Source organism: Chiloscyllium plagiosum, unplaced genomic scaffold, assembly GCF_037043375.1.
Source record: "Chiloscyllium plagiosum isolate Xiang-an unplaced genomic scaffold, Cpla_swu_hap1 HiC_scaffold_11, whole genome shotgun sequence".
NCBI lineage: Eukaryota > Metazoa > Chordata > Chondrichthyes > Orectolobiformes > Hemiscylliidae > Chiloscyllium > Chiloscyllium plagiosum.
This window is the reverse complement of record NW_028270149.1, coordinates 47781702-47794207: the sequence shown is the minus strand read 5'-3', so window position 1 is coordinate 47794207 and position 12506 is coordinate 47781702. Positions and strand designations below refer to the sequence as shown.

General features: G+C 39.1%; 1 protein-coding gene across 1 annotated transcript in view; it reads left to right on the top strand.

Annotated features, from left to right (window-relative positions):
• frmpd3 (FERM and PDZ domain containing 3) overlaps positions 1-12506 on the top strand; it is a 210070-nt gene that overhangs the window by 174504 nt on the left and 23060 nt on the right. The window contains exon 12 of the mRNA XM_043705300.2: positions 7768-7903. Within this exon, the coding sequence (XP_043561235.2) occupies positions 7768-7903 (136 nt within the window). The remainder of the gene's footprint in view (positions 1-7767; positions 7904-12506) is intronic.

Sequence of the window (12506 nt, the reverse complement as noted above, 5' to 3'; positions counted from 1 at the left end):
ACCAGAATTGCAGATAATATTCTATTTGAGGCCTAACCAATGTTTTATGAAGCTGTAACAAGACTTCCTTGCTCCTATGTTATATGTCCTGGCTAATGAAGGCAAGCATCCCATATACCTTCTTCACCACCCAGCTTATGTATATTGACACATTCATTTATAGAACATAGAACATAGAAAAATACAGCGCAGTACAGGTCCTTTGGCCCTCGATGTTGCGCCGATCCAAGCCCACCTAACCTACACTAGCCCACTATCCTCCATTTGCCTATACAATGCCCGTTTAAATGCCCATAAAGAGAGAGAATCCACCACTGCTACTGGCAGGGCACTCCATGAACTCACGACTCGCTGAGTAAAGAATCTACCCCTAAAATCTGTCCTATACCTACCACCCCTTAATTTAAAGATATGCCCCCTCGTAATAGCTTATCTATGGACTCATACACAAGGTCCCTTTGTTCTTCACTATTCCCTAGGGACCTACCATTCATTGTGTATATCATTCCCTAATGAGACCTCACAAAATACATCACCTTGCATTTATTGGATTAAATTTGAAAAGCCTTTGCTCTGCCCAATTTACCAGCTGATCAATATTAGACTGTAGCCTCAGACCATCCTCCTCAGTACCAATGACACAACCAATTTTTATGTCAACTGTAAACGTGCTAATTATACCTTCTACATTTGCATCCAAACAGCAAGGGTCCCAGCACCAAACCTAATAGTGCACCGCTGGTCACAAGCTTCCAGTTATACCTCATATTTGTGAACCAGTTTTGGATCCACGTTTCAACTTGTTTTGGATTAGCCTTTCATGTGGAACCTTGTAAAAGGCTTTACTGAAGTCCATATAAGTCACATGTAGACACACTGACACGTAGAGAAATTTCAAAGCTGCCTCAGCTACATTTATGAGAAGTGTAAAACTTGTACAATAAAAATAGGAAATTTAGGGTACTAATTTCTGTCAGCTATGACAGGGCAACCCTGGAACCCTTTGAGATCATGTTGGAGTCAAATGGACAAATGCAGCACATTCCACATTATTGATGTTATATGCCTTCAGAAGCTTGACCATGAGCTAATGTAGGTCAGTGAGCATTGTGGAGAGGGAATGGGAATTATTTCAAATTAAAATATGGGAAGCAGACTTCTAGATGTTCCAGACCAGGGTAGAATTTGAGGTACCAGCCAAGTGTGTGTCGGAGTTGTCCATAAAGGAGGAAACAAAGCATAGATGAAGGTTTCAGCAGCAGATACAATGAGATGAGAAAGGGTTCAGACAACATTACTGTGATGAAATAGGCAGTTTTTATGATGGCATGAATGCAAGGAAGGAAACCCATCTCAGGATCAAATGTCATAATAGCAACTATATTGATTTAACATCAGACTGTTGCCAGGGAGACAATCAGCATGCCTTTAAATTAAAGTAAAATACATTTGAAATAAACTGTCTACTAAATTAAATCCAGACAATTGTAGGAATACATTTATAGAAATGTAATGTTCCATCTTCTCTATGGTGTCTAAAATGCTTTTAAATTCTATCCACTGTAATAATCCAGTCACATCATTTCTAGGCAAAGCTACAAAGCCTCCTTGTTGATAACTGTAGCATTATCATTGTTTTGAATTATTATGGTATTATAACCCTTCAGGCAACTTCAGAAAAGGTTAATATGTATTGAAAGGGGAGGGAAATATTGTAATGTGCAGAATATCAGCCTTTTGCATTTTGCTGAGCCAATGGCAAGAGGAGCTTGGAGCAAAAAAAGAGCTTCTAAGATTTTCCATGGCATGTCAGACTTCTACAAACTGCATCACATTAAATTAGAAATGGAAACATCTTGAACCTATCACTTCTGCAATCTGCTGAAAACCTAGTTCTTAACTATACTTGTAAACATAAATAGAATGCTCCTAGTGCAAAGGTGTGGTGACAGCAAAATTGATCCCTGCTATATGTGAAAAGCCAATATTCTGAACAATACATTTACTTTCTCCCCTACACTCCAATAAGAATGGTAAATAAAATGACTATCGCTGTTGAGAAGGTTTTAACTAATTAGTAGGGGATTGGAAAGCAAGAGGATATGACAGCATTACAGGACAGCGATTTGGATGATGATACCCAGACTGGGTGAGGAAGGAACAGAATGTACAATCACAGAAAAACTGCAGTAAATAGGGTCAAGGGATGGGAGTGGGGGAATAGTAAGAAGAGAAAATTAATGGCTGTTTACTGGTTTGTGCATAGCATATAAAACAAAACAAATTAATTGATAGCACAATTACAAGCAAATGGTTATGATTTAAAAACTATTATGGAGACATAGTCAGAAGGAGAGCAAAGCTAGGAACTAAATATTCATGGGTAAGTGACTCTTCAAAAGGAGAGGCAGGAAGGAAAGGGTGGTGGAATAGCATTGTTAGTGTAGGATGGAATAAGTATTAGAGCAAGAAATGATCTTCAAGCTGAAGATGTATAATCTAACTGGATATATATGTGAAATTACAAAGAGAACAACACACTGATCAGAGTAGTCTACAGATCCTGACAGGCAATTTGGTCGCAGTGATATAAATCATGAGGTAATGAGGGATTGTAAAAAGGACAGTCTATGAATTCTTGGTGGCTTTAACCTTCATGTAAATTTGATTAGTCAGTTTGTCAGAGTAGACACAAGGAAGAATTTATATTCAGGAAAGCTACTAGCACAATTTTTGGATCCAACCAGGGATCAAGCTATTTTCAATAAAGTAATGTGTAATGAGGCAAATTTAAGAAATTGTATCAAAGTAAAAGATTCCCCAGGAACAATGGCCATAATATGATAAAACTTAGCATTCAATTTGAGATGGAGGAACTTGGATCAGAATTGTGCTAAGCTCAAATGAAGGTAATTACAAAAGTATGAGGGTAGAGTTGGCTGGAATGGACTGGGAAAGGAGTTTGGCAGCAAAGATAATTGAGGAAAATGGCAGAAATTTAATAATATAGTCATTATTCACAGAAAAGATATACCCCAGTGAGAATAAAGGTTTCTTGGAAGGAGATAAGTGAACTATGGTTAGGCCCAGAAGTTAAGGTAAGCATCAAATTAAAAGAAAGGACATATAATGTGGCAAATATTAGGAGTGAAGTAACTCCAAAGAGGCTGAATCCTGTCACCAAATCACCTTTTATTTACACATGGAGAATCCTTGACATTGATCCAGCTCTCTCAGAGCTCTGAGTGCCAGGATGTTTTGTTTAAATCTGTCAGCCAGGGCTTCCTGATTGGACCAGATTAACAGCCTGAATCAGGGAACACATATTCTATGACATCCACCTGGCTAACCTCATTACAATCACTACAAGGAGTATGCCAGAGTAGTGGGAAAATTTTAAAAACCAACAGAAGATAAAAAAAAATAGAGAAGATAAACTTTGAGTGCAAACCCACAAGTAAAGTCAAGATGGACATCAAAAGCTTATTTTAATATTTAAAAAGGAAGAGAGAGACCAAAGTCAATGTAGGCCCTTTAGAGAACAAAGCTGGGAAACAACAATTGGGAATCAGAAAATGGCAGAGGAATTGAATAAACACTTTGCATCAGCCTTCACGATAGGAGACACTAATAGTATTCCAAAAATCCTAAATATTCAAGGGAAAAAAAAAGGACAAAATAAATATAATAGATACCACTCCACTTGAGAAAAAGTACTGGGGAAACTAATGGGGCTAAAGACCAATAGGTCCCCTGGACCTGATGGGATGCATTGTAAGATATTAAACGAAGCAACTACAGAGATAATGGATGCACTAGTAGTCATCTTCCAATAATCTTTAGGTTCTGGAAAAATTCTGGAGTAGTGGGAAACTGCCAATATATAATTTACTTAAAAAGGGAAGGAGATTTAAAAAAAAGGTTACTATAAGCCTGTTAGCTTAACATCTGTTTTGGGAAAACGTAAAGGATGTATCAGCAGTGCATTTTGAAATATATAATTTAACCAAGCATAGTCTGCATGGCTTCATGAAGAGGAGATCATGCCTGACAAATGTATTGGAATTATTTGAGAAGTAACAAGCAGGTTAGATAAAGGGAAAGTAACGAATGTATAAAATGTATTCAGCATTTTCAGAAGATGAGGTCCCACACATTAGGTAACTTAATAAGATAAAAGCTTTTGGTGTTGGAGGTAATATGGAATCCCTACCGTACAGAAGGAAGCCATTATTTTGGCCCATCAAGTCCGTACCTGACTTTTCGAAGAGTATCCCATCCAGATCCACCCTGTCCCCATAACCCTGCATTTACCGTGGCCAATCCACCTAGCCTGCACATCTTTGGACACTGGGAAGAAACCACAGCACCCAGAGGAAACCAATGCAGACACAGGGAGAATGTACAAGCTCCACACAGACAATCACCCAAGGGTGGAAACAAACAGGGTCAGTGCTGTGAAGCAACAGTGCTAACCACTGAGCTGTCTCCGTAGCATGGATCGAGGATATGACAATCTCATAGAAGTTGGGATAAGGGGAGCATTTTCAAGATGGCAGTCTATCACTAGTGAAGTGCCACAAGGGTCAAGGCTGGTCTACAGTTATTTACAATATATATTAATGGCTTAGTTGTGGAAAATGAATTTATTCTTGTCAAGTTTGTGGATGACACAAACGTAGGTGGGAACGCAAGAGGTGACTTTGACATATTGAGTCTGCAGATGGATATAGATAGGTTAGCTAGAAGTCAAAAAATTTGACAGATGGAATATAAATGTGGGAAAATGTGAGATTATGCAGTTCGGCAGGAAGAATAGAGTAGTTGAATATTATTTAAATGGAGAAAAACTGCAAAAAGCTACTGCAGAAAGGATTTTGAAAGTCTTTGTACAAAGATCTCAAAAACTAGCACACAAGTTCAGCAAACAATAGGGAAGTTAAATGGAATATTGGCCTTTATTTCAAAGAGAATAGTACACAATAATAGGAAAGTCTTACTAAAACCATACAAGGTACTAGTTAGACCACAGCTGAAATACTGTGAATAGTTTTGGGCCCTTTATCTAAGGAAAGATATACTGGAATTAGAAGCAGTGCAGGGCAGGTTCACTGAGCTGATACTGGGTATGGATGGACTGACTTAGGAAGAGAAATTGAATAGGTTAGATTTGTACTCAGAGTTTAAAAGAATGAGAGGAGCCTTTATTGAAATGTGAAAGATCTTCAGGACTTGACTGGTTAGATGCAGAAATGTTGTTTCCCCTTTTGGGAGAGTCTAGGACCAGAAGGAATAATCTCTGAATAAAGAGTTGTCCTTTTAAGACAACAATGAGAAGGAATTTCTTCTTTCAAAGGGCAGTGAAATTGTATTCCGTGGAGAGTTTTAGAGATTGGGTTGTTAAGTATAATCAAGGCTGAGATAGATGTTAATCAGTCAGAGAATCTGGAGAAAAGGCAGGAAAGTGGAGTTGAGGGTTATTAGGTCAGCCATGATCTCATTAAATGATGGAACAGGTTTAATGGACAGAATGGCCTGTTTCTGTTCCTATGTCTTATGGTCTAAAGACCTTAAGTTCAATTTGTCTGAATGCTTACAGTATTAATATAAAAAGGCTAATTTATTTTAAAATTGAATAGTTGTAAGGCTGTGGAATTCCTTTCCAGAGTGAGTGATTGATGTAGAAATTAAATGTCCCTGAACTTCCACAACTGTCTGCAACTACAGCTCAGCTAAAACTGCAGCAGTGTCATTCAAGATCAGGTTGGTTAGGTCGATGTAAGAAAAGGAGAAGAAAGGACATAGACAATGAGCAGTTCATTGATACGAAGGGCTACAGTACAGAAAAAGGCTCTTCAGCCCAACTAGTCTGCACCAGTCAAAACAAGCCTCCTAACTATTCCAATCTCATTTTCTAGCACATGGCCCATTGCCTTGTATGTCTTCCCAGTGTAAGTGTGCTTCTAAATACCTTGAGGTTTTCTGCCTCTACCACTCTTACAGGCAATGAATTTCAAGTTCCCACCATCCTCTGGCTGAAAATAAATTCCACACATTTCCCCTAAACCTCTTGCCCTTACTACAAGTCTATGCCCCCGGTCATTGATCCCTCAACTAGGGGGAAAGGTTCTTGTCTGACTATTCTGTCTAGACCCCTCGTAATTATATACATCTCACTCAGCTCCCCCTTCAGTACCCTCTGTTCCAAGGAAAAGAACTCCAATCCAATCTCTCTTTGTAACTAAAACTGTCCAACCCAGACAACATCCTGGTAAATTTCCTCTGGACCCTCTCCAGTGCCATGCATCCCTTCTGTGATATGGATTACAGAACTACACAAAATACTCTAGCTGTGAGCTAAACAACATTTTGTACAGTACAGGCATCACCTCCCTGCTCTTAAATTTTATGCGTCAGCTAATAAAGACAAAAATCCCATTCGCCTTCTTAACTGCTAACTGACTACTACTGTAGAATAAATAGACCTTATTAGACTGAATGAATTGTTTCTGTGTTTTAACATATTTCTCTGTTAGGATCAAAATTTCATCTGTGATATTTTATAACCAGGTTTACCGACCAGGCTTCTGAAAGGAAGAAATGGACGTAAGCCAGAGTCCAGGTCAGGATTATGTTGGGCCTCTGAAGAGAATAGTATCTAAAATGGAATAAAATTGTGATACAATTATAAAGGAGCAATTGTAAAGTTATTTCTGTGGTGGATACCTGTATCCCTTCGACAAGCAATTTGTCTCCCGGAAGTGGAAACAAATTAACTTGTTATGCCCTGCGTGATACAGCCAGTGCCATTGGTATCTCAGGGAGGAGAAAGTGAGAACTGCAGATGCTGGAAATCAGACTAAAGAGTATGGCACTGGAAAATCACAGCAGGTCAGGCAGCATCTGAGGAGCAGTAGAATCAACATTTCAGGCATAAGCCCTTCATTCACTGGTATTTCAGTGCATTCTGACATGGTTGCAGGCAGGTAGGGAGTTTTACAAGTTATGTTACCACCTTACAACCTGGCTGAATGAGATAGACTTAACAGACCATCTGTATTTATCAGTCTACTGTTTTCATATTCCTTTTTCCATCGATATTGATGAAGTAAGCAGCTAAGATCCCAGATAACTCTATATATATATTCTTGGTCTCGGTATACCTATCAAAAGGTAGCCATATATACCCATCAACAGGCAAAATGCTTTACTTCTCTTTTTCTTCATCACATCATTCAACACTTCTTCCATGTGGTCATTGGTTATGTATGAACAATGGCTATTGGCAAGTTAGTGAAATGATAAGTTATATCCAGTACCCATCATAGCCAAGCTTAAGCATGCTCTCATAATTGTCCACACACACACATTGCATTTGTTATTACTCAATAGACCTCAATTTAAGGAACAATGGCTGATATATTTCCTTATTGATTCTGAGGATATGATCAATTGTACAACTTCTGTTGATGCCTGGTTTCAAGTTCCATCTGCTCCAGAGGTAATAATTATTTCCGAACAGGTTGGTTCAGAAATATTTAGGATCTCTACTCCTGCACCCCTGGGTTAATTGAGTGCGGTCAAGACCAGTAATTAAATCTCAGACTTTACTGATTAACACAACTCAATACCACATAGTGTAGTGCAATTATGTATGCAACTTGAAAGACTTTCTGATGCTGTGCTAGCAACAGGGCCATTTTTATTAAGTCCGTCCTAATCATTCCTGACAACTTGCAACATTAATCTTGACGCTTTCTTTTTCAGCCTATCGTGTTGCTAATGGAATCAACTGAAGCTGTAAACTTCGCTTGTTTGATAGCAGGTTATTACCGGTTATTCATTGATGCAAAGAAGATGATATTCTGTAGTGCCAAAGTTCAACCACAAGTGAATAAGGCAGGTATGGTTGGTACATTAAAAGTTTCAATCCTGAAATTACTTTACAGACTACAGTCACAATTACTGATAAAGTTTTCATTAACATGATTTCTGTGGTTACTTATCATAATGATTGGAATAAATGAAACTAATTGATCCAAACACTGCCCTCTTAAATGCAAATGTAATCACACAATCTGAGATTTCCCCTTTATTTATCTATTTGATTTAATTGTTCTATAAGAACACTTACACTTGCAAATGTTTAAATCATTCTGTTGTCAACCACAGTACAGGCTTGCAATACTTGTAGCTGTTTACTCATCAATCCATGCTCTCAGTCAAGAATGCTGAAGACAGTTGATTTGGTTGACAATTCAGCAGCCTATCCGGACACAATATAAATGTAATATGTTTACAAAGATAAGACCATCAATGTATCTAGGTCTGAAGCAGTCAAGTCATCCAAATTATGAGTGCGTCCACCACATCATACAAGATAACAGATCCTCAAATGACTCTGATCGATACTGTCAACACTTTTGTACTGTACAAGTGTGACAGTGTTAAGCGACAATGCAATGTAGACAGAAGGTAGATATGGTAAAGTGAAAGAGCCATCACCCCAAAGATGAATCCCATTCCTCTGGAACATGTAATAGTTTTTGAAGAGTTAATATTGGAGTTTACATTAAGTCCCACCCAATCTAATGACATCATACAGTTCTGTGTTGAGTATAGATGAGCCAAGTTCTCGATGGAATCCCAATGGAAACAAATGTGTCATCATTGTCCTGTGATGTTTTAGTGATGATATATGAATGAACAACCAATTAAGTGATTCATAGCTTTTAACGTTTTGTTAAAGCTTAGATCAGGAGGATTAACTGAAGCACTTTACATCAACTATGGTTGTAGTTGGTTCCACAGCTCCATACACACGGTGGCAGTGGTGGCATCATTGTTTAAATACAGCTTGGTAACAATATTGGAAAATCTGTTGGACCGAGGAGAAAAAGGTGCCAGAGGGCAAATGCATTTTAAGTTTTATACACTTTACTGCTTTAAAAATACTCAGTCAGCAGTTGCAAAGCCTTAAGCAAATGAGCAAGCAGCAGAACACATGATGATAAAAGGATAAATGTTGGAGACTGCATTAAACTTCTCCAACCAGATGTCTTATATTCTTGGGAGCAGAAAAGAGAACGTTAGCTTAAAATCCTAATGGTGACAGATGTGTCGTCATTATTTTATAGACTTAGCTATTATGTCCTTTTAGCCAATCTAAATTGTACCTGTTTTATCATGCAGTAAACCACATCTTGGTAAGACAAGTACCTCTTTTCATTAACGCTTACTAGTGGTTCATCTTCTATCACTGTTAACCAAATAGGCTGTTAACCCAAGATGGAAAAGAAGATTGAGTTTGATTGAGTGATGGTGGCCATAAAACAATCATGGATTGCCTTAATCATGAATGAAAGGTAATAGTAGGCCCTCTTATGGTGCAGTGATCATCTCCCCTTGAACCGAGAGACCTAGGTTCCAGGCCCACCTGGTCCAGAGATGTGTAATAGCACCTCTGAACAGGTTGATTAGGAAAAATAGGTGAAAGGTAGTAATGATATCACTATACTAGTCATCCAGAATCTCAAGCTTGATTTGTTGAGTACATGAGTTTGCACCCCACCACAGCAAATACTGAAATTTTAATCAAATTAAGAAAAATAGAAAAGAGGATTGTTGCGGTTACATCTGCACTTGGCTCTCTATTGAGAGGGAACATGTGGTGTGCAACAGCATGGTACAGGCCTGGGAGATTGTTGAGCACCACTGGGAATGGGTGCATCATCACTCCAGATAATGTTACTTTGGTTCAATAAGTTGCTGTTCATTTTTTAAAAGTTCCTGTTAACTGTTTGATTATATTTTTTGTTCCATCAGGGCCTGTCTAATCATTTGTTGTTTGAAAAGAAGGCTGATAGAGCCTTTATGGTGCACTGTTGTGTCCCTACCAGGAGACTCAGGTTCCAGTCCCTTCTGTTTCAGACTGTGTAATAACATCACTAAACAGGTCAATTAAAAAATATCTAACATGATAGAATTAGCGACTATGAACTTTAGGTTGGCAGTTCAATACCAATGATACCACTGTCCAGTGCCTGGCTATTGAGGTGCTCTAGCTCATTTAGGGTGCCAGATGTAGCTGCTCTGAGTGCCATCTTACAGGAGTTGAGTGCTGGTCATACACCAGTTGGTGACCTCCGTGCTGTGGTACCAGCTTGTGCTTTTGACCTGCCCCCCAGTTTTGTATCGAACGTCCAGAGTGTGTGGGTTAACATCTCCTGGGACAAGAACATCACTGGGTCATTGCAGAGGTTCTGGTCAGAGGCTGATATTCATCTGCACCGAGATGACAAAGTTCAATTTTCACACACTGCAGCATTAACTTTACATCAAACCTCCTCCCACATTGTGAGTCCTGGTGATGGATTTCTTCCACCAGATACACAACTGCAATTACGGTATACATATCTTACGTATACACTGTGAGGTTCTGCAGGTATCCCTCAGGACAATGCCTGTCTTTTACAAGTATCTGATCAAGGTTTGACACATGGTTGATTTACACCGTATCTTTCTACTGCTGGGATTGGTGTACAGGAATCCATACCTTCAACATCAGAGGTTCAAGTGATGGCACAGTCCAGAATGTACTGGCGGGTCGAGGCCGGAGCTTGATGTTATCACAGAGTTAACAAATGTAGCAACGGGAGGATGTCTTGCTCATGGCCAATGTCATTCTTTACCTGAAAATGGTGGTGCTCAGATCAGACATCTGGCATTGGTGGAAGATATTCAGGTGTGTGGTGTTCTTTCTCCTGTGCATATCGGCTTCAGATTCCAAAAACTTCCGCAACCTAAATTACTCCGGCTCAGTGGGTTCTCCTATATGGGCTGCCACTGTACACCATTCACATCTTCTCCTTTGCCTTGCCTTCATATTCTATTTTGTCATTGGGCAGTGGGTATCCCCAGCGGAGGGCATTCTATGTGAGAGTTCTCCTGCTTTCCATCAGGAACCTTGGGTGGAGGGCGTTGTATGCAGTAGTCTCAAGTACCATATATTAAGATGGTTCACAGATTCCTAACCGAGCTGTTTATTTTGCAATGCTGTGGAATCTGTGGACCATGTGTATGTTGCCTGTGGGAGGCAATACACTCACTTCAATTATTTGAAATATCCTTTGTTACTTTATTTACACTTCAGCCCCCATGCTTCTGATCTTTGGCATCCAGTGCAGTGGACAGACATGCTTCTGGCTTTACCTGAAGTTTCCATCACTTGGTCCAGGCAGCAGGCCATGGAGGGACTGACAATTCCAGAATGCATGTCTCTCTTCCATGGCTACTTTCAAGTCCATCTGTCCTTGGAGACAGAGAATGCAGTGTCCACCAATGGCCTCAAAATTTTCAGAGGGAGGTGGCCACCACAGGGGATGATGTACCCAATTTCCCTATCCAGCTCCATTTTAATTTAATTCCCTTCCTATCTCCCTACCTTTCCTCACATTTGTTGAAGGGACTGTGCTTGGTTTTTATTATTAGAAGCATGGGTGATTTAGTGGTGGGGTATAAGTAAAGAAAAGTAACTTGGGTGATTTGGTGGTTACAAGAAATGTTCAGAGGTACATAAAAATATCTCTAGATAAAACAAAGAAAACAAGAGGATTATTCATGGCTACATCTGCACTTGTGTCTATTGAGAGAGATGCCATACTGAAAGGGTGGTGTACTGTTTGAGATGCTGTTTTTCAATTAAGTGTTAAACCAAGCCTGGAATGCCCTTTCAGATGAATGCAAAAGTTCGAATGGCACTGTTTTGAAGGAGAGCAGTTCTGCTTCATTTCATGTCCAATGTTTATCACTCAATCCGCATCACTAAAACAGATTATGTGACAAAGAGCACATTGCTGTTTATAGCACCATGTTGTCCAAACATTGGCTACTCTGTATATTACCCAAGTACAATGACTATTTGTAAAAAATACTTCATTGGCTATTAAGTACTTTCGATGTGTTGACATGATGAGTGAAATAAATATAGATACTTCATTCATTTATTTCCACTATTAATAAGGTGCAGTGAGTATAAGAATGTCATGTAACTGCAATACATTCACAAATTATACTTTGAAGCTAACCAACTTAGAGTACTGTTCTAACTCCACCAGTACTCCACTGCCCACATTCCCAAAACATAAAATTTGTAACTCTGACCCCATTTTCTATCAATATTTGCAAACCTGTAACCTTAAGATGTTAACACTGCTTCACAAGCATTTGTATTTAGTTAGTTTTTGAGGAAACAGTTTTGGTGAGACAGTTAAATTCAGTTTTTGGAAGAGAAAGGTAGTATTCCAAAAGATTCTGCTAAGATCTTAGCATTTGACTGCTTCACATCTCCCATCCCTCGATAAAATATTGAATCAAGCTTTGGAAAAATTCCAGCCATCAGCCACTCACTGATATGTCTTGCAAAGTGGCTATTCTTTCAGTGAGCCTGACACTGAATATTGTCAGGCTACTTCACAGTTGGGTGCTTCACAGCTGAGCCTAGCCCT